General features: G+C 51.2%; 1 protein-coding gene across 3 annotated transcripts in view; it reads right to left on the bottom strand.

Moving 5' to 3' along the window:
• Positions 1-22,238, bottom strand: part of SDK1 (sidekick cell adhesion molecule 1) — a 482,213-nt gene that overhangs the window by 23,018 nt on the left and 436,957 nt on the right. For all 3 annotated transcript variants that reach the window (XM_044433572.1, XM_044433573.1, XM_044433574.1), the window contains 5 exons: positions 13,669-13,784; positions 12,934-13,120; positions 11,950-12,087; positions 6,543-6,704; positions 5,143-5,268 (listed from right to left, as the gene is read on the bottom strand). In XM_044433572.1, the coding sequence (XP_044289507.1) occupies positions 5,143-5,268; positions 6,543-6,704; positions 11,950-12,087; positions 12,934-13,120; positions 13,669-13,784 (729 nt within the window). The remainder of the gene's footprint in view (positions 1-5,142; positions 5,269-6,542; positions 6,705-11,949; positions 12,088-12,933; positions 13,121-13,668; positions 13,785-22,238) is intronic.

Raw genomic sequence — 22,238 nt, 5'->3', positions numbered from 1 at the left:
GCCCCGTTTCTCTAGCCAATAATAAAAAGAGTCCCAGGTTTGATAGAAGTAAAATGGTTCTTGATTTCTGGGCGGCATTTTTCATGGTGCTAATGGGAACTTTCTAATCATAATACGGTATTACTTTCCATAACACTGACTTTGCCTCCTCCAGATTGGTTGCTCAAAAAGGCCAGAAAATGCATCTGGAGAGGGGAATTTCCCGAGTCAGAGCGAGTGGAGCCTGCCTTTGGCATTGACCCGGGATCCTTGGTGAGCGGCCCCCTTTTGCCGGCGCCTGGGTGGGAGCCTCACAGGCAGAGAACTGAGACGTGAATTGATCGTTTCGAGTGCGGAGAGAAAGAAACCGTGCCTTGCTAAATCGCACACCCCCAAAACAGGCCAAGTCACTCCCCGTCAATTCTTGCTTAATGTACTGTGCGATGCAGCCCAGCTGGCTACGGGGTTACAAGAGGATTGCTCTCAATTGCTTTTTGCTTTGGAAACATCTGTCCCTTTCTTTCCATTCCTATTGCCTTGATTGGGCATGTGCATTTGGAAAAGAAAGGTAAAATATTGACCCTAAAAGGGAAATTGCTTCCTTGGGTTTTGTTTTTTTTAAAACATCGATGTTACGAATGCCCCACTGCTTCCTAATCCGTCTTGGTTACCTGTAAGCGGGATGTGGAGGAAGGCGCCCTTTTGTCTACCGGCTCTGAACCTTTTATCAGATCCTGGAGCGCATGCAAGGCATCGGCACCGAGGATGCTGACCGCTCCTACGTGGCGGCGTTTCTCTTGGCTCAGAAGACCTCCTGCTCGCGCCTGCACTTCATCCTTCGGTGGGGGCGAGCAGCCCTGCGCACTGCAGGTGTCAGAACAGACGCCGCACTAACGCAAGAGCGCGATTTCATGGGCAATTACCCAGGTGCTGTGGGCTGGATCAAGCTGTCCGTCAACCGGCGGCAGCTTCTGGGGCTGATGGCACACAGGCCGCTCGCAAACGCCCGCCACGTTCGAGCAGGGGCCGGATGGAAGCCTGCCACGCGTGGCTCCCGCCTGTAGCGCCAGCCGCTCTGCATCCTGCGCTGTGGGGGGACGAGGGGGGCGAGCGAGCTGGGTTATAAAAGACTGTCCTAATCGCATGCCAGTCAACACGGACAGCCGAGCGAGCAGAGGCTTCCCCCGGGCAGTGCCCGACGAGAACCAAATTAAAATGTTAATTTATTTTTAAGGAGAAAAGGTTGAGGTTATGGCACAGACTGGCAAAAGGACAGGGATGCGGAGCAGAGGCTGACAAACTGTTGGTGTGTGGCCTGCCATCCAGAGCACGGAGCAAAAGCAGAAAGCCGGGTGGCAGGGATGGGCCGGCAGCTGCAGACTTCGCTTTGAGTTTGTCAGCTTCCACTGGTTTCTGTCTGTGCTCAAGATGGAATGAACAAGAGCAATGAAAACGCAACTTGAGGGGGCAGGGAGGGGGCTGAGATGTTGCTTCTTGGAAGCCTGGGTGCTAATCTCCCAAACTGTCATCTTTTCAGTGGAAGAACACAATCCAGCCTGCATGCCCATGTCCGTATTTATGGAGGACTCAAACTTGCTGCTGTTGCTGCTGGGGTCATTCTGACACCCCCCCCCCCTTGATACTGCTTGGTCTCTGCTGGACTGTGGAGGTTGCTCTGGGTGTTTGAGGCACACCTGGACATTGATCCTAGATGAGGCACTGTGGAAACAGACACGTTTCCCTGATTGCCGCTTCACTTCAGTAGCGGAGTTCATGATCTAGAGACGTAATTGGGCTGTTTCTGGTGAAACAATAGCTTTTAAAAGCACAACTGGCTGTTTATATCTAGTAAAGAATGAGCTGGTTTGGCCTATACGGTATGAGCCCCCTTCTGTCTGCCCTCTTTCAATGCCCTCCAGCTCCTGGAGGAGGAATAAATGGAGATGAAGGAGGAGGAGAAAAAATCCAAGGAAGCTACAGCCTTGATCTCACAAGCGCTGAGCAGGACAGTCAAGGTCAGGCCATGTATGGAATTCACTCCCCAAAGAGGTCCGCCTGGCACCGTCGTTACTGGTTTTTCGGCGCCAGGTAAAGACCTTTTTATTTAAACATCATTTTAATGGTTAAAATATATGATCTGGCCAGGGCAACTTCCTCTTCCTTCTCTTTCCTCCTCCTATATTCTTTATTTACTTATTTTATACTGTTAATTTTAATTTTATATTCTTGTATCTCAGTGTATTTTTTGTATTTCTGTATTTATTGGTAATTTATTAGGTTCTATTGTATTTCAATGTATCGTATTGTGTTGTAAGCCGCCCCGAGGCTTCGGCAAGGGGCGGCATAGAAATGTTATAATGATGATGATGATGATGATGATGATGATGATGATGATGATGATGTGGCAGCTGTGCACCGCTAGGGTCCCCTTGCGTCGGAGGCAGCTTGATGGCACCACCACCACCAACCTACTGATCCAGTGTGTCCTCACTGTCGCCAAGCAGCGGCAGGCCAACTGGTGCTCCTCAGGGGCTGGGCCTTCCCAGCCTGGACCTGGCGGCAGTTCTCTTCTCTGGGCTGCGGCTGACTGGTGGCGGGAAGTAAAACCGGTGTGGGCACTAACCCTCAGACACTCCGTGGTTGTTTATTTCTGTTCAAATGCGTTGTTGTCCAGCCAGACTCTCTGGTGCACACACGGTTTAAAAGAAGGCACTGGTGTTGCATGAAGCTGTTCAGACAGGTAAGTGGAAAGATCCCTTTGAACGTTTCACAGTGCATTTTAATTCCTTGGCCGAGAGCTACGACAGCAGGAGGAGAGCGGAGGGAAGGAGATAGAGGAAGGGAAAGAGAATGCGGCGTTTTGTGTTGAGGGTAATGAGCTCTATAACAGATGACAGCCGAGATGCAAAACTCGAAGGTGACGGTAAGCTGCTTGAATATTGGCAAAGCACGACCACTTTTCATTGGCCTATTAAGGCGTTGCGGTTGTGGTTGCAAAGACACGGAGATCCTCGTCTACCCTGCCACTGCAGCGGCCTTGTAGGGACACGGCTGGCTGAGGGTCACCAGCAGCCCCTTCCCAAAGGTCGCCGTCATCAACACCCCCCTGTCCAACCAGTGGGGTGCACGGTGCCTCCCCTCAAGGAAAGGAGCTGAGGAAAGGAGCTTCCTGCACGTCTGCGGCTGAGCTCTGAGTCCAGAGGGAAACCTCTCCAAAGCTCAGGAGGAAGAAAACGGAGCGAGATACGGAGTCTTTTAATGAAGCCGGAGCGTGCGTGAAATAAGCCTGCGTTCCAATTACTGTCCTCCCCTTTGCCTGGATCGTATTTCACGCTCTCTGCAGATTCCACCCAAAGAGAAAATAGGAACGGGAGGCACACAAATGGCCCCGTTTGTTTATTACAGCAGCACTGAATAGGATTAAAATAATCTGCGCAGGAATTAAATGACTCAGTAGTTAAGGCCCGGCAAGCAGAGGTGGCGAGGGGCAGAGGGGGGCCAGGCTGCCCAAAGCCACGTTGGTGCAGCTGAAGCCTCCGTGGGAGCCCCCTCGGCCCAACCCACGACCTGCTGGCAGGTGCCATGCCGGAAGTCGGCTCTGCACCCCTGTGCCGCTTCAGCTGCGCGGCCTCTCTTCAACAAGTGGGTTTTGGAGGCGGCCGCCTAGGCAGGGCCAGCTCAGTGGGGGCTGGTTCTGAGGCAGACCCTGCGGGAGCTCAGTCCCTGTCCCTGGCGGCAGAGTCCTCACGTGGGCCCAATCCACTGGAGGTGGATGCATTGCATTCATTTTGTATGATGGATGCCCTATCCTTGTTTTAGGGAAACTGTTAATTTATCAAAAGGAGAATGTTTAGATAGGAAAAAACATGGTAAGCAGGATGCTCAGCCAGCCAGACTGGGAGTTTTAGGATTTTTTCCCCCCTTACGTAACACTGAATAGGATTATATGGCGTAGAAGGTTTCCTGCTCTGGAAATGCATAGAATCGCACCTTAAATGGATGGAAAAAGTTACTTAAAATGACTACTCCTTCTTTCTGGAAGCTGCAATCCCTGAAGAATAAGCACATTTCATTAACTTTGTTGTGGAAACTTTTATCAGGGCCATATTGTGAAAATTACAGAAAATAATGGAGTAACAGAGATGAGCAATGGAATGGAAAAACTTCCATCCTCAGCAAAAATGGGAATTTGTAGCCGTAGGAGATCTTTTGTTTGAATGACTTTGAGAGAAACATGCAAAATGCTCCAGAAGTCTTCCGAGATGGCAATTAATGTGGGCTGGGGGGGGGGGGAGCGAGGGGGGAACAAACCAGTTCTTTCCCAGGATTGCCGATCAGCGAGGTACACAATGCTTAGCGAGGCCTTCCTAAATACGCAGCTTTGGAAGACCGCAGTTGTGTGTGTGTGTGTGTGTGTGTGTGTGGGGCAGACTCACACACTCCCCACAACTCATCCTCTCATTCTTGTTTCTTGGGTGGGGAAAGGAGAAAGATGCTGTCGAGGGGGGATGAGCAGCTTGGCAGGGAGTGAGGGGGCTCTGGAGCTGCACGCATTCCAAGAAGAAAACCCCTGATATAGAAAGAAGTCGCTCGCTCTGATGCTCAGCCCCGAAATTTAGCTTAAGCATGTTTTCACGCAGGCCAGAAATGGGCTGAGCAAGAGAAGATCCTGGAGCGGATGCTGCAATGCAGGTGTCAAACTTTGGGAGGAGGCAGGGCAGATGGTGATGGCGATGATGTGATTGTGATTGTATTTGTGGTGTTGTTGTATTTCTAACCCGTCGAACTACACGTCTCTGGACAGCCTATAATCATCATTCAATAAATACAACGTAGTAAAATCATCATCACCATAAGCCAACATAATAATGACAACCCACAACTGCAATAAAAACATGATTAAACTATTTAAACTTTAAAATACTGGGCAAATAAAAAGGTCTTGACCTGGTGCCCGAAAGCATATAACTGGTGCCAGGCAGAATAAACCTCGGTGGGAGAGCAGCGGGTTCAGGAGACCACAGAGAACCAAGGAGGAAAGCCAGTGTTTTGGGGTGGGGGGCAAGGAGGGTTTTGCCCCCCCCCACCCTTTCTCCTTGGCCCTGCGGATCCCACTGCTGCAGTCCCGAGGCAGCCCACAATTCACGCCGGCCGTGCTCCTACCTGACGGTCTGGTTTCTATGATGTAGCCAGTGGTGGGGTGGCTTCCTGGAACTCCCTCGGCCCAGTATAGCGTCAGTCCGGAGGCGGTTTTCGAAACCAGGACGTGCTGAGGGGAGCCGGGAGATCCTGGAGGGGCCAAAGCAAGGCAGCAGAGGTCAGGTGGGCCTTTCCTTAAGAAAAGATTGCTCACGTCACGCCTAATGACTTCAGAGACAAGGGAGCAAAAACCCAGCAAGCCTCTGCAGAGCCAGGAAGCCCAGTCCTGGCTGCGAAACCTGGAGAGGTGGGGGCTCCCCCACCCTACAGGCCTGGATAAGAACCTGGGCACCCCTCTGCGTGGGACGGAGTGACGTGGTGACCTGCAGCAGCAGCAGGTTGGCCCCGATGGCCTTCCTGGCCCCTTCCAACTCTGCTCCTCCATGAACTGACGGGCCTCTTTGGGTGACTGCTGCTAGATTCAAGGAAGGGCATTTGCCACCTCGTTGCCTAGGTAGGACTGGACCTCGGCTCGTTTGTACTGCAACCTTGTCATCCTTGTGGCGTGGGGACTTTAGGAGCTGTAATGCTCCTCGCGCTTTGGTGAAACGTCTATCAGACCATCAGGACAAAACTAATTACGCCTCCGTTGTCTGAGTTTCCTGACGGAGACCGTTTCTTTGATGGATCTCACTGGGCAGCAGGCTTCTCCCCTGTAGTTCCTCCAAGGTTGCTAAGTTTGGTTTCTGCTGCAGGTAAGCTGAAAGCCCAGATAAACTCTGTCCTGGGCTTGCCCAGCACGAGCGGCATATTGCTCTGTCTGCATTTGTGCAAAGTGCCGTCTAGCTCCTGATGGATCATAATAAACATTTTATTTTCCTGGCAGCTCCCTGGAGGTTTATCTGGCAGCCTTCTGGGGGTCCACCCCTTCCCTCCCCAAGACTAGCAAAGGCGGAATACATTACAGAAAAGGTAAACACTAATAATACTGGGAAATATGCCAAATTATACAGCTTCTGGAATTCAGCCCTTTTTGCCAGGGGTTCGGGGGTGGTGGTGGGGCTGAAACCCAAAAGCTCTAAGCAAGAAATACCCGTAATGAGGAACAAGCAAAATGTCAAAGAAAGACATTATTGTGCTGTGAAATCTGATTTTTCCCTAGGAGAATGAACAGAGCTACCTATGTTTTTTGAAAGCTTTTTGAGAAGACATTTCTTTTTAGAATTAATGCATATACGGCCTGAGCCTGCTGTGCAGAGACACCTCACAATCGTCACTGCCTGCTCAGAACTGCACCAAATCATGCCTTGCGGCTTAATTCTCCTTTCAAAAGGGGCATTTTGAATATGGTCGTTTCTGCTTGCTGCTGCAACGGACAACACGCTTCCTGCTTCATTTTGGCGCATCCCTTGTGACTCGCTTACCCTCCGCTGGCCCGGCCGTGACGTTGGCTTGCAGCTCCGGGCCATAGGCGAGGGTCCTGGCTTGCACGCGGAACAAGTAGGTCATCCCCTTAGTGAGGTCCCTGACTTTCAGCCACCGCTGCCAGTTTCCCTTGATGTCCACGGTCACCACTTTGCTCACCCCTGGAGCAGGCCGGCCAGATGGAAGAGAAGACAGCGTGTTAGTACTTGGAAGGAGAGCAGGAAGGAGCAGCGGAGCTTATCCAGTCTAGATTACTAGTAAAATTATCTAGTCGTTTGCAAAGGAAGAATTTCCTACAATTAGTGGGAATTTAAGTAGCAATAATGGCCAATTTTCAGCACAGATAAGTGTAATTAGACTTTAAGCTTGATAAGTGGGTACTGACAAGGGGGAAAAAACCTTGCAGTGCAATGGGGAAGTTACCAATTACTGAAAGTTACTGATTATACTGGGACAGGGGACAGAGGACGGTGCCCTGGACTTTTCCCAACCTGTCCCCATATGGCGCCTCAGGCCAATCTCACCATGAAATCACTCCTGGGAAAAAAGCTACATCAAGTCTCTCTTGACCACTGCCTCGTTTCTTTACGGCAAAACAACACAGATGTACATCTGCCAGTTCACTTTGGGCTCATGGTCTAAAATTCACTTTTAAACCTGCCAACCGCGGAAAAAAAATGAATGGAGTCCAATCAGGTGCCGAAGAGATCTTTAGAGACAAATATTCTCAAAGAAAGCTACCCTTAAGGAATCTCCTGAGAGACTAGCCTCTTTTAGCCCCTCTCCCTCACCCGTTTCCATTTTGCGCTGGCTATCAAAAAACCCAATAGCTTCTGGGACTGGCATCCAAGGGCTTACACCCCTCTTCCGCCGCATCCCCTTTCCTCGCTGTGTCACATCTTTTAGAGCCGATCTTTCTTCTGACACTAACAATGTGATTACTAATCGTGCTGCCGCTTTTGGAAATTAACCGCAGGACTGTGGAGGACAGAAGTCACTGGTGCTGCAGAAGGCGGGGAGGGGGGATGTGAGCATTTTCTCTGCAGTCGCAATCTTAGTAAAAAGCACACGCACCGCTCAGTGAGACCACGAGCAGCAGAGAAAATTCTCGAGTTAACACCCACGGGAGTGTGGGATGTTTTGCTAAGATTGCAGCTGGGGCGGAAAGGCTCGGCACCCGTGTTTCTGTGTGCTGCCATGCCAGGGATGACAGCCACCCCCTCACACACTTGTTTAGGTTTCAAAGAGACGGTTGCCATGACTAGCCGGGCTTTAGACTGTTGTCTTTGTTGCTGATCGTGAGTAAGGTACTCCAGATGTTTTGCAGCTGGAAAATGTGTTTAAATTTAGATACTAACAATCAAAATGTGAGTAAATTTAGATATTGAGGCTGGTTGTTTTTGGCAGAGCTGTCAACCATGATGGTTATGTGAAATATAGTAATACAGGCGAGCCACTAAAATATCTTGGCATTTATTACATGTTGAAAGTAGTTCAAAGGCACAGTTTGAAGTGATGCTCTCCCGGGGTGAGAGCATCACTTCAAGAGACCAGGGAGTCCACAGCTCAAGCACCTATCTTCCTACGGCCCAAAATAAGGACTGAGCCTGCAAGATTATTTAAGCCACAGTGGCCAGCAGTGGATGCTGGTGGCCACTTTGAATATTCGGCCCCCTGCAGGGGAAGCCAAGCTTTGTCCTCTGTACCTGGGCAGCAGGGGTTGTCTGAGGGCTAAACAACCCTCGAATAGCCTGTGGTTTGTTGAACGGACTGTCGCATGCAGCAGATCGGTTCCTCTGAGGCTTGAGGCAGTACTCTGACCTCGGAGGAGCAGGTCTGCTGTGGGACCTGTCCAGGCCCAGCTGCCGATAGGTGCAATGGGAAGCAGGCTGGAACTCCGCTCTTAGGAAGGGAGGAAGAGGGAGTCTTGGCCATGGATCGGCAGGATCCAGTGGCCACTCAGCTCCTTTCCCACCTGCATCCCTCTGAAGCAGAAGGAATGAATTAGGTGGGATCTTCAGGTGGACGGAGAAGCCACATGCAGCAGCCTTTGTCCTACCCAGGGCCGTCTTAGCGCATGGGCCTGATGGGCACTTGCCCGTGGGCCCCACACTAATCTGTGTATATTAACCCCTGGAAAATGGGAAAACTTCCAAAATTAACAGTAGTTGTAGTTGTCGTAGGGGCCCCAGTACACGGCTTTGCCTGGGGCCCATCATGCTGTTAACAGGGCCCCGGGCCTACCAGAGCCTGCTGGCAATCAGGCTGGGAGGCCATAGGATCGCACCGAGTTTATCTACATACTGCATTTATTGATGCCTCATAGAACTCTCTAGGCATTGTCGAAACGTTTTAAAAAATAATTACAGCAGGATAAAACCGCAATAACGCGGTAAAATCCAGTTCTGTGTAGAATCCAATCACACACCTATCAACACGGCAGGATAAGATACAACCTAAGCTAAATCAATCACCAGGTAGGGAAAGCAAACTACACTAAAAGGATTAAAATAATGATGCGTTAAAAGCCAGGGAGCACAGAAAAATCCGACCTTGGCACCGAAAAGACAACAAAATCCTCATCAAATAGCGCTCCGAAGGGACAGCACCAGCAACATTACTGGCTTAACATTAATATTGCTGTGATTAATATTAATAGTGTGAATATTCGCCTTACTTATTTATAATTCTTTTATACCATTTAATACATTACATTCCTTAGCAAGATCCCCTACCTCATGAATGTTAACAGTAACATTATTCCCCTAAAATTCATCAGTGAGTGAATTTTTTCAAGGACTTGTCCATGATGAGAAAAAATATATTACTGTGCATATTAGAGCAAGGCCAAACATTCGGCCTCAGGGTCACCTGGGAGGGCGGCGCCACCTGGGGCTGAACCTGGGGCTGACCGGATGCTCTCCCCAGTCCTGCCGTGCGCCAGGTAGGGAAGCCAGCCACACATTCCCGTTCAGTGTAAACCGGGGCCTTTTCCCTTCCTGAGCTTGCTTAACCCCGTATCTGTTAGGCTCAAGGGTCTGCATTTGGAAACGACTCCCCTTGTTTCATTCTGCAAGACGCATTTAATGTGTCTCACCACATGATGTGGGTGCTCCAAAGGTGATGTTGCATTTGTGGAACAGGGGTTTGTTTAAAAACCTGTCTTTTCTATCCCTTTTAAAACACTCTCTAACAGTCTATTTGCATCGATGGCTGCTGTGTGACGTTAAGGTGATGTTTGTCTAGGAGAATGGTAAGCCTTGAATATCTTTCCTGGACAGTTCATTTTGAACCCAACAGTAGCTAGTCAGAAGAAACTTTCAGAGTGCGCTGCATCTGCCACACTATCATCCATCTCTTTAAGTTTATTACTAAGGTATATTAAAGATATTTATCTCAGCTTTTATTGGCTAAATCTAAAATATGAGTTTCCAAAGCAGTTTGGTTCAAATTTTCTTTTCAATTGCTCTTTTAGTTTAGAGACTTAGATCATTGTTCAATGCAGAAAAGACCCAACACAGGGAAATTACATTGGATGGCATTCATTTAACTTGTCCGAGACAAATCTTGAGATAAAGAAAACTCTCAAATAATGGACATTTCAAACTACTGCTATTATTTTAAGTGAGCTGTGAAAAATAGCTCCAGGGTTAGTCTGTCATCATTGACTACTAGACTGTGTGGGGAGAGAAGGCCTGATAAAAATTCAAGAATCTTTAAAAAGGGATTTGAAGTACAAGTCAACTGAAGTGAAAGAAGCAACAGAGGAATTCATGAGAGATTCTGATTTTCGAAGGGCACTTTGAGACTTGGGAAATGAGGGGCAAAAGCTGCAGGCAGATGGGGTATTTTTCTTAGCAGCCCAGAATCCCGGTAACTTCTTGAGTGCATGCAAGCACATCTGTGTTTCTATGTGCAGGCGCTTTCTCCATTTCTCTTGCATGTGTCCATTACAGCTCTTTGCACTGCATCAGAGATAACTTCCAAAACTTATGTGAATCATGGTAGCTTTCCGTCAGTTGGTTCGGGGTGCAGGAATGGCCACAGAGCACCAAAGAAGAGGAACTAAAGCATAAATCTACCCATAAAAGAAAAGCAACCGCATAGATGCGAGTGCAAATTTAGAAACAAAGACCATGATCTGAATAACGTGGGGATGCATCCCACCAAGACGGGGAAGCCTGCGGTAAAGGACTGGGGGGTCTGCGCTGCCTGCTGTCCAGGTGTCGTTGTGGCAGATCCAAGCCCTCTCCCAGCTCGCAGTTCTTTATCTTTACACTGGGCAGCTCTTCAAATAGCGGGACCTTCAAAGAGAGGACTGTTCTCTGTCAAAGACAACTGAGGACCACTCGAAAAGGATAAGTCTCCCTCCAATGTGTTCAGCTCTATGATCCCCTCGGAAAGAGCTGGGCAACCAAGACAGATGACACCTTTCCCATCTTACCCAGGTGGGCCCTCAGGATCATCTTGCTAGGTTATACCAATAATGACCGGAGGGCCCCAGTGAGTACACAGATCATTCTGGCTGTGCTCTCTCCAAATATCACCCATTGGCTGTCAAAAATCTGGCTTTGCCCAGGCAAGTTCATGTCTAAGAACAGAAGTTCCCTCACAAGCTTGCCTTTCCCGGGGCGCCATGCTTTCTCGCGATGTGTCCGAAGTAGGACAGATCACACAGTAGAATTATCCCAAAACATTTCAGACCTTTTTCCTTTTCGTGTCTCTTGATTAAAATTATACTCTGCTTCTGAGGCAGAGCTTCATGCTGAAGCTTTTGCCAGAGCTGAACAGCAAAGGTTCTTTTGTTCTCCTTCTTTTGCTTAGGAGTACAATGTGCTCAGTGCGCAAGCATGAGAATTCACAGCCTACAGGCAGCTTCCTCCCTCTCTTCTTCCCTACTCCCTGTCTGTATGAATAAAGAACCCACATGATACAAATGACTGATCCCCTCTTTCACTGAAACCAGCACGCATTTGCTGAAGTCAACGTCTAAGATCTGACCGGACCACTGGCAACCCACCAGAAACAGAAAAGGAACTGAACAACCAAAGAGCAAAAACTTTTAAGCTTTTCCAGATTTACCTTTCGAAGGGCTTTATATGCATTTGCAGGCATTATCAGGGCATTGTCCGCTGCTGTTTTGATAAATGAAGGTGTGATCCGAGACATGGTTAGACAGAAAAAAGGCCTACGGTTCCCAGCATGCCCAGCTGGTCAAAGAAAGCGGGCCGACAAAGCCTCCTTTGCTTTCTGAATCGGAGGGTCTAAGAACCTGGCTTTCTCTGGGGCTGCACCCACTGAATGGATGTCCACTCCAAAACTGGGGGTCTCTTCCAAAATAACTGATAGACAATGAATGGTGAATTCCACTCTTCTCAGAGCACTGCCCTACCTGGACATTCTTACCTTGGACTGGGGCCAGAGGCGCGTAAATCACTCGGTAGCCCTGCAGAATGCCGTTGGCTGCAGCCGGCTCCCCCCAGGACACGTTGAGCGTGGAGCAAGTAACTTCAGAGAACGCCAGGAAGCCGGGGGCGCTCGGGGCTGAAACGGGCATGGACAGCAGTGCCGGGGCTCAGTGCTACGCACATCCTCAACCTCCCCTTTCCCCATGAGGCGGCTTCCCAGGTATGTCTGGAGCCTGCAGGAGAAATCCTCTCCCACATATCTCTGACTGCCTTTTGCAGCGTTGGCCGCGCACAGCAGACCCTTCCCAACGAGCCGCTCCCCAAAAAGCAGGGCACGGCAGCAGTGCTTTAGATGTTGAAATCCAGCCCCCTGATCACGTCCGTATTTGGACTCTCTAGAAAGAAGGCGCCAAGGAGCCCTGGGCCTGCGAAGGCTTTTAGCATGCAGAACCATGAGTGGCGGCGGCGGCTCTGCTCCAGATCTTGCACGGTGTGTGTGGCCTCCACACGTGCAAAATGCAGGATCGGCCCAAGGAGGGCAGTGGGAGAGCGTCGCATCCAGTGGGGTCAAGTCCAGTGGACCTGGCTGGCATGGTCTCCCCGCCCACCACCCCCATGCAGCATTCCCTGTGCATGTCGGGAATTGCGGTCCAGCGCTTCCGAAAGGCACTGCACCTCGGAGGCCTGCCACACTGCTCCGCGACCGCACACGTGTTTGCATGCGGCTCGGGCGGCATGCTGCGGGTGGCACATTTCTGCGTCTATCGAGGGAGAGTTGGGAAAACGGCCGGCGTCGCAGGTCTCCGCCACGAATCGTTCCGGGCGGAATACTCGCCTCAAGATGCCCCGGCTGCTTTGTGGGAGCCGCGTGGTGCTGAGCTTCCCAAGACGTGTCCCCTGGGCACTCTGCCCTTTACAACACCGGGAGCACAAAGCTGCCCGGCCGAGGGAGTCGTCTTGCGCACGGGAGCTGGGCTCTTACCTGCCTGGTGCGTCCTGCCCTCTCCGGGTCGGCTCTTCGGCCCGTCCCCGGCCGCATTGAACGCCGAGATGCAGGCCAGGTACTTGGAGTAACTGGTGAGGTTCTTCAGCCGGATGCTCGTCTCCGGCAGGAAGAGGACTTTCACTTTCTCGGTATCATTCTGGCTGCCTTCCTCCCAGTAATAAACCTAAGTGGAGCGAGAGGGTCGGCTTTAGGGTGATTACCTCACCCTAAAGTCACTGTCCCCTTGCTGCTGCTTACCTTTCCTATAAATCAACAGGGGAGGGCCCTGTGGGGGGGGGGGCAGTGGGCACTCCTGGAATCCCAACAGCACGTTGTGGGCACTCTTACAAAATGGCTGCCACGATGGGGCAGTTGCCCATTCGCAAAATGGCAGCCATGCTGGGCATGGCCAGTCACAAAATATCTTTCCCAGGCAGCACGCTGTGGAGCTGAACAGAGAGCGACTTGTCCTGGACACAAGGCGGGGGTGGGTCCCCCTCCCCACTGCTGTGGCAGTGCAGATGCGGCTTTGGACTGGGAGTTGCTAAAACTCCCCAGCGGACGAGGAGGAACTCTTCTCCCTCTGGCAGTAGCAGAGCTTAGAGCCATCCCAGCGAACCTCAGGCCCGACCTGAGCAAGGCTGGCCAGCCGAAGGCATCTGCCGCTTCGAACGCCGCTAGCAGGGAAACCACAGCGATGCCCCCTCCCCGGCCGCACACGCGGACACTTGCCTTGTAGCCCTGTATGATCCCGTTCTGGCTGTCCACCGGAGGGGGGTCCCAGGTGACCTCCAGCTGGCTGGCAGAGAGTGCATTGATCTGGATGTTCTGCGGGGCCATCGCTGGTGCTGGAGAGAGAGTGGCGGGGGGAGGATTAGAAGGGGACGCCAAAGCCATGACCATGAGCAGCCCGGAGAGATCCTGAGGCAGGCTAGGGGCACACAAGCTGCCTCCCCAGAGCCTTTGCAAATCTGCCCCCCCCCCGCAAATGCATTCGGCGTTCGCAGCCCCCTTCTCCTCCCTGCTCTCATCTGTCTTCGTTGTCCGGCTTGAGGTGATCGACACCTCTCACTTCAAAGCTCATGCATTCGCTCAGCACAGTGCCACGTCGAGCTTGGAGGAGCTGGCAGTTCCGAGAAAGGACCATACCAGTTTTCTCCCCTGGAAAGTGCCCAGAGAACGGCCCAGAGCACCAAGGAGCAATTCCTTAGAGGCGGATTCATGGAAGGGCATGTAGTGTTTCAGTGCGGGTGCCCCCACAGCCGTGGCCGTGTCCTCTCCTGGACGTTTGCCAAGCATTCTAGAAGAGCTGGGGAACTCGGGGGTTTTAATTCGGCTGTTTCATTCTTCCGGTTCTGTCTGCTCAGGTTTGGACCATGGTCCCCGGTGCTTCCCAGTCCATCCGTTTCTTGGACGGAAACAAAAGCACACCTGCTGTCCTCGCCCACCCCCACAGTGCAGTGCTGGCCTCGGCTCGCTGGTGGGCAAGGACTTGACCTGGAGGACTTGCGCAGGACACGCCTGCCGGGGGCCCATACCAAGTGGGGGCCCACGGGCAAGAGCCCTCTCCTCACCATGGCTCCCCCCCAGCCCAGGCAACAGCGGCAGTGAACAGGGAAAGCGGGGGAGGCACTGCCCACTCTCTGCCTGGCGCGCTGCCCGCCCAGCAAGCGAATGGTGGCGGTGATGCGGAAGAGGCAGCGCGAGAGCTGCTGGGGAGCATGGTCATGAGAAGGGGGCTCAGTGCGGGTGGAGGACTGTGGTGGGCTTCCAGCCCGAGGCTCCTTGAGGGCTGTGTTTGTGCTGCACTCCATATGAGGGACCAATTGGGGTATGTGTGTGTGTGTGTGTGAGAGAGAGAGAGAGACGGAGGGAGAGAGAAGAAAATTAATTAGGTTTCTGTTTTGGATTGTGCGGGAACTTCCTGCACAAAGTTCCACGGGAACCTCTTTTGTTTGGATTGCTCTGCAGGGCTTCCATTCTTCGCTTCACAGCACCAGCAATTCAGCCCCCCCCCCCCCTTTCCTGATGCATTGCAGGGCTGCCTTCCACCACTGGCACAGTGCTCAGCCGAGAAGCCAGCCCCGTGCCTGGGTGCTGTCAGCGCAGACTGCACATGGGGACGCCCGTGACGGAAGGCGCTCCAAGCGAAAAACCTTAAAATCCCCTGGAAAGTCCAGTCCAGCCCGGCCCGGCACCCACAGAGATGCATCTTCATGCAAACGCGCTTCGGGTGGACAGCAACTGGGGCAATTGAGGCCAAGACCGTGGGCTCCTGTTCTGCCTCGTCCCCTGGAATGCATTTGCTACGGCATGGAAAAGACAAAGCTCTGGGAAGACTGGGGTGGGTGTCAGAAGCTGCCCTTCTCTGCCCCCCTGCGGAAATGTTTGTGGATGAGGTGGAGCAACATCAGAATAAACACTGGCTCACCAGAAAGTCTCCTGAAATGGTGCAATCCGGACCTGGAGGACAGGACTGTGCCCCCCCCCCCCCACTGCCCTCCGTGCAAGTCAGCCCCGTGCAAACAAAAAATCCCCCACCACTCTCCTCTTTCTCACGCCAGGTGCCTGCGCCAGCAACGGTGGCGGCGGCAGCTCCCAACTGAATGCTTTCAATTCAGTTTGCCCGGAGAATGCCCACCCATCCATCCCTAATCTCCTGACAGATGTATTAGAAAGAAACTTATTCCAATGCCAAATTAAATATCAGGGATTCTGCTGCCACATCTTCAAGAGTGCAAAGACAGAACAGCTAGTTAATGGAGCCGTTGGCTTTCGGACGGCGGCGTTGTCCGGCACGTCGCACTCAAGGGTTTCTCGGCGGACGGCACCCCAACCATCTGGAGGCTCTTGCTCTGCCCAGCATCTGTCGTGCCAAGAGCGTGGCACCGTTGGGGTGGGGATCCTGGGGAGCTCTGGGTTACGGGGCTCTGCTATGTATTGGGGGTTACCAAGGTGTGGGTTGAGTCAGGCTGCTCCGGGCTCGGGACAGCGCCATGGAGAGCATCCAGCGCTGCTGAGGCTGGGAGCTGGGTGAGTCCGTCTGAGTGCTGCCCTGATACGGAGCGGACAGTGCGGGGTCTCGCCTGGCTCCAAGCGGCCACAAGTCTCATGTCTTGCCTGCCGATGGGACGGCGGCCACCTCTGCTCAAGGCGCTCGAGAGCAAAGCCTCATCGGTCTGTGCCCGTTGAACGGGCCACAAGTGGAAGGCGAACAGTGACTGCCGTCCACGGAAGAGGCAGGCCTGGTAATCGGTGAGCTCTTTCCTTGCAGCCTATGACCTTCATAAGCCACATCATTATATATTTATATCTCTTTACTCTCTTACTCTCTGGGCTTATAAAATAAAATAGTAATTAACACCTACTCAGCCTGACACCAACTATTTATTTTGTTCTAACTGTGCTGTTTCCATATTATCACTGCCCACCCTGCCGTTAATGGAAATGTTAATAACCAGCGCCAGGTTGTTGTGACAGATGCTTGGGCTCATTATCAGAAATTCTTATTTACCGCTCCATTAAACGACAGAATCACACACCCAAAAGGAAAAAAAAGGAAGAAAGGAAGAAAGAAAAGGAAAAGAGGAGAAACAATTCCACCACAGCCGACAGGAATAACTTTAAGAATGGCATCGATAATTCAAAACACTCATAAATTTAAAATTCGGTGCGTTTGCCATTGGCCGCTCCATTGCGAAATTATGGTGGCACAATTAAAAAGTGAAATGCAAACCCAAACCAGCCATTAGGCAACTGTTGTCAAACGACAGCAGCAGCGACAACAGTCAGGCGGACAAGTGAGGCCAAGTGCCTCACCGAACACACACGGAAACGCACATCGTGGCACAGAAGGAGTCCGTGTAGCTACAAAGGTCTCCTGTGGGTTTCATTAGAAGCGAGCTGATCGGCAGACCTCAGGCCGCCCGTCACCATATCACACCTGCCCTTTTAAGGGGAGTAGAGTGAATGCGCCTGCAGGAAGGGGACCTCATTGCATCAGGGTCCACTTGTGTCCCTCAGAAGATGCGCAGAAGCACCACGCCGAGGCGGGACACACGGAGGGCTGGAGCCGCATCCTGCCCTGCCCTGGTGTCCGGAAAGGGCTGCTCGGAGCAGCAATCAGAAAATCTGAGCCTCGTAACGAAAGGCTTGGTGAGTCTCTGCAAGAACCTCATTTCATTTGTTGTTCGTTTTCATCGGGGGTGTGGTGCGTCCCAGGGTCCCCGGCCTGCTGCAGCGTTGGCGTCACACTCTGGGGCTTGGTATGAGCTTCAGGCCTGGCCCAGGGAAGACCAACTGTCCAAACAGAGATGCTTTGGCTCCTCCTCGGAGGGCTGTTGACTCCAGAGGAGGACCATGCCACTACCACACAAGCCCAGGCTGGCTGTGTGTGCACACAACCCTGTGAGCAACAACCAGTGCAAGGATCGTCCGGGACTCGGCGGCACCTCTGCCAAAAACGGGTCCAGCCTTTGCATCCTCTTTCACTGAGTTGCAGACGGCGAAGCTGTAGCACCTCTCGCCAGCGACTAATGCGGAGAAGCTGCCAGCATTTCCACCCGTGTGTCAGCCAGCCTCACTGCAGACAACACCATGACTAAAGCGCCTTGGGCCGAAAGCACGCCCACGGTGGAGCGTGGCTGGCTGCAGTCCCAGCGGCGGCAAAAGCCTGCAGAATAGCTGTGGGCCAGGAACGCGGAACCCGACTTCCTGCACCCTGCTTTTCCTGCCAATTAAGCTGCATTGTTAGTTTGCATTTGCTATTTCGGCATCGGCTGAGTTTCCTCACACTGTTTGGCTCACAAACGCCCAGTACTTGTACTCTCTCTATACACCGTCGTCTTGGTGGATCCCCCAGGAAGTGCATGGAGGGGCCGTGCTTCAGGATTCTGTGTGGAAAGAGAAAGCCGTGCCAGTCGGGAAGAGTTCGGAGCAAGGACCCTAGAGGGGGATCCGGAGGCTGCCTTAGCAGGACAGATGGAACAGGGAAGTGTGGAAGAAGCACAGACCATCATCCCTGAGGAGGATTCCTGGGTGTGTGTGGTTTCCACAGAGTTTGTGCTGGAGAAATTTGTGGTGGGTGGTGACCGGGAAGGGGATGCTATTACTGGGAACTTCAACATTCTGGGCCTATGCCCATTGGGCACCAATCTGTACAGAATCTATATACGCTAAGTTATGTGGCTATATATGCAAATTCAGAAATAATTACCAGGATTTATTTCAATTGCACAGCTGGCAATGCCAGCCGATTAATTGTTCATCCAAATAATCTCAAATAAAATGCATTCTGCAATTAATATGCAGCCTGATCCAGAGCATCCCAAATCAATGGGGAAAGGGCTTTAAAAAAAGCTTAGTTGCCCTAATGGGAAAGATGCGAGGGAGGGGGGCTTGGAGCACGTGGGAATGGGGGCTTTCTCTATCTCTTGCCAGCTGCAATCCTGCTTGGAAACTGCCTCGCTTGTCAATAAAGTGGAGAAAAAGCACCTTTCCATCAGGGCCGATGGGGGCTCAGGGCTCTGTGAAACTGTTCCTGGCCCCAGACAGGACTGGGACATCGCAAGCTCAGATCCACCGACGTTGCCAGACCTTGGGTACTTTTCCTGGATGTATCTCCAGCAGCAACCTGCTTTTCTTCTTGACAGGCTCCAGGTTTGCTCTAGTCCTCATTTACATTTCCCATAATGCTCTAGAATGATGCCACATCAGGAGCATTGTGGGAAATTAAAATGGTGGTGAGGCCAGGGAAAAGAAAAAGGAATGAAGCCTCTGCCAGGATGCCAGAACCTGTCCAACGTCCAAGGATGGCAGCCCTGTCTCTTGAAAATCATAAGGGACCTGCCAGATTATCCCATTTTTCAAAGAAGGCCTGTATTTTAGGAACAGCTTCTAAATCAAATTAATCACAGTTTCATAGAATACCACACAGGCATGCTGCTTCAGAATGCCAAAGCTCCATTGAAAATCAGCGGATACTGATACCGCTCCTCTGGCACAGAATCTCCCGCCCCCAAAATCCTGATCTGGGAAGCAGAAACAGCTCGTCATCCGCACATGGGCGCCTGCAAGCCAGCCCTTGCCAAAAAGACTTCAAAAGTTTCCTGACACAAGAAAGTCAGTTTGGCGTGAACAAGGCCAGGATAAGGAGATGAGTACGTCTGAAAGGCAGCCTGATTTTCATGGGATATAGCCTGAATCTCTTTTGGAAAATACTGTGGCGGAAGTGTTTACAAAATTACATACATAGCACAGGCATTTCTAGTATAGGGTTGCTTGTGTTCCCATGCTAGGATCCACCCTTGACCTTAGTCTTAAAACAGAAAAGAACTCTCTCTCTCTCTCTCTCTCTCTGACTTTCTGCTACTTATTCATCAAATTTCTGAAATATGTCATTTAAAATATAAAAAATCGTAGATGACAATAAGGTTGTAGTGAAAACAATAGTAAAATCTGAAAACAATAGACATACCTACATCAAATCAAATATAATAAAGATCTGAAAGCTAAAATTAGTATCAGGTACAAGGGTTAAAACCACATTCCCAAAAGGAAAAAAAAGGATGCATTTTTCCCCAGGCAAAAATGTATTCTTCGCCCCAGTGGCTAATGTGTGAAAATGAGGATGGGGGATTAGTACAAATGTTTACCTTTGAAAATGTGCATGGACACATTTCCAAGAATGTGCAAGTGTGCTTTTCCAGAATTGCACAAGTGTGCAGTTTGGAATTTAAGCACAAGTTCAGGCAATTGCGAAGGGTCAGTGGTCCTGAAGGAGACGTCCTTGCACGAATTACAAACAGGGACAAGACACTTGTAGATCCCAAACTGCGACAGCCATGAAAAACACAAGAACCAGCCTGCTGCATTAGGACAAACACCCACCTAGCCAGCAACTTTTCTCCAGTGTTGGCCAGCCAGATGTTTTCTCACCCTGAGGCCCCCCAGATGTTTTGGGGCATGACTTCTACCAGCCCCAGCTAGCATAGCCTGTGGTCAGGAAACCTGTAAGCTGAAGCCCAAAAGTTCTGGAGGGTACCAGGATGAGGAAGGCTGAACTAGGGCACCTTTGCCCCGATGAACAGATACTCTGCTTCTGAACATGGAGGCTCCGTGGGCCCCTCATGACTAATAGCCTGGCCGCCAAACCCACCGCGCATCACTTGACAACCACTGGTTTCGTAGATCAGTCGGAAAAGCCAAGCATACATATCTGCAGATGATTCTCCAGAAATTACGTTAAGCTGGAAGTGCGCTTTTAGAAATCATTGACTTGAAGCATTTGGCAGGCCAAAGGAATGGCTTAAATCATGGGCAACGTAGGGTGAGAAACTTTAGAAGTACAGGCAGATCTAAGCTACAGGCTGAACTGGAGGCCAATTTGCCCCCCAAAGATCCTCGGTGCTTTGTTCCCCCAAGATCCCTTGCCATCCCTTGTACATGCTGGAAAGGTGCCTCTTCCATGGCTTTAGGCACCAGCGATAGCAACAAGCAACAGGTTCAGCAAAGACTCCCAAGGACCCCAGACCCCTTCTTGGCACGCGAAAGGATGCAGTGGCACCGCCAACAACATTTCTCCTTGTCAAAAGTGCTCAGGTTCTGCTTCGGGACCCGGGTGCCGCCCGTTGCCATCGGTTGTTGGCTTCAGGAGGGTTTCCTTTGCCTTCCAGCCTGTTCCTGCATCCCCTCTGAACTCGGGGAAAAAGAGAAGATAGGAAAAGTGGAGCAAGCTGTACAAATAATGGTGTTTTTTTAAATTATAAACTACAGCTGTGTAGCAGTGCCAAGAGCAGGGAACACGGGAGGCAGGCAATCAATTAGCAGTGCCATGCCGACAGACGCACACGCAGGCAGGGGCCGGTGCCAAGAGACGGCTCGGCTTGCCATGCTCTTGGTGACAGAACGAGTTTCATGGGGTGAATCTGTATGTTCAATGGAGCCCACACAATTAGCAAAGCAGAAGATCGGTAAACCTTAATCACCAACAAACAAAATACATCAAGGTCAGGCTAAAACGCCGCCGCTTGGTCCATGCGTCTGGTCGTACTTCAGAGCAGGCCCACTGAAACTGATAAGAGAATCCGGGAAGGGAACGTTTTCAGCGGAGGCGGGAAGGGATTAACGGTCCTCACCAGCATGGACAGAAGCGCCTTGCCAGGGGCTGGAAGAGCCCGCACGGAGCGATGGAGAAATGTAGCTGCCGGGCTGAGAAGAGGCCCTTGCGCACCCCTGTTCGTCACTGAGCCACTGAATGGCCCAAGGAGTGGGCGAGCTCCTTGCGCTTTGCTTTGTTTTTGACCCTCCGCACCTCAATGCTACAGCCGGCATTGCTTTGGCACTTCCGTCAGAGATGCGACTCTCGTATTTTTTTAAGATCCCACTTTCCAGTTGAGGAGCTCAGGGTGACTTCATGGTCCCCTGCTTTGTCCTTCTGGGCTCTTTTCTCCAGGTTTTTACTCTCGCAGCCCGAGAGCCCTGCTTCCTCCAGTGTAAGTGGCCTGGGCACCCTGATGCGACACTGTCGATCGTGAGGAATGAGCATTCGCACTTGCATCTTCCCAAATGGCTGCTAATCCATGAGGTTTTCTTCAGCTTGTAGAAAGGACCCCTCGTGACGAGCCATTAACACAGGAGAGAGAGGCAGAGATCGCTTCTTGTGCTGCTTTGCTGACTAGATTGACAGTGAGCGCTAGTCAATGAATGAATGAGTCAGAGAAAGGGAGATGAATTGACGGCTGATTTTCAGCATGAATCTCATCGATTCCACAACTGTCTCATAATAGGGTCTCCATTATGCAAGCAGGCTGCCACCACCATCATCATCCTCTTCATCATCGCCATTCTTTTAGGTCCAGTTTTGTCCCGATTTGTCACAGAGCTGACATCCTCAGACGTGCTTTTCATCTAGGAACACAAAGGACAGCTTAAAGGTTTCTTTTTATGCAGGGTGCTGATGATGAAGGGGAAAGGAGTCATTTTCACTTCAAGAGTGTGGCATCACCGAGCGTGTGCAGCGCATTCTCCAAAAAAAGGTGCCGCGACAAGATGCCAAGCAGATGGCAATGGGCTGAGGTGAGGGCGATGCGATTTGTTCATTTCGCTGGTCCCATCCGCCTGCAAGATGGTGCTAGACAAACCCCCGTCTTGAGAAATTTACAATTAATATGTGCCAGCAGGGAAATGCATCACTTTCAATATTATTAGTACGAATTATAATTTTCACTTCTAAGCCACCCAATAGCCAAGCTCTCTGGGTGGTGTATAACAGTTCAGGAAGGATAACCGAGCCTTATATTTCA

This window comes from Varanus komodoensis, unplaced genomic scaffold (assembly GCF_004798865.1).
Source record: "Varanus komodoensis strain SLA01 unplaced genomic scaffold, ASM479886v1 scaffold26, whole genome shotgun sequence".
Classification (NCBI taxonomy): Eukaryota; Metazoa; Chordata; class Lepidosauria; order Squamata; family Varanidae; genus Varanus; species Varanus komodoensis.
Note: the sequence above shows the minus strand (reverse complement) of the source record. Positions and strands in the feature narration are given on the sequence as shown.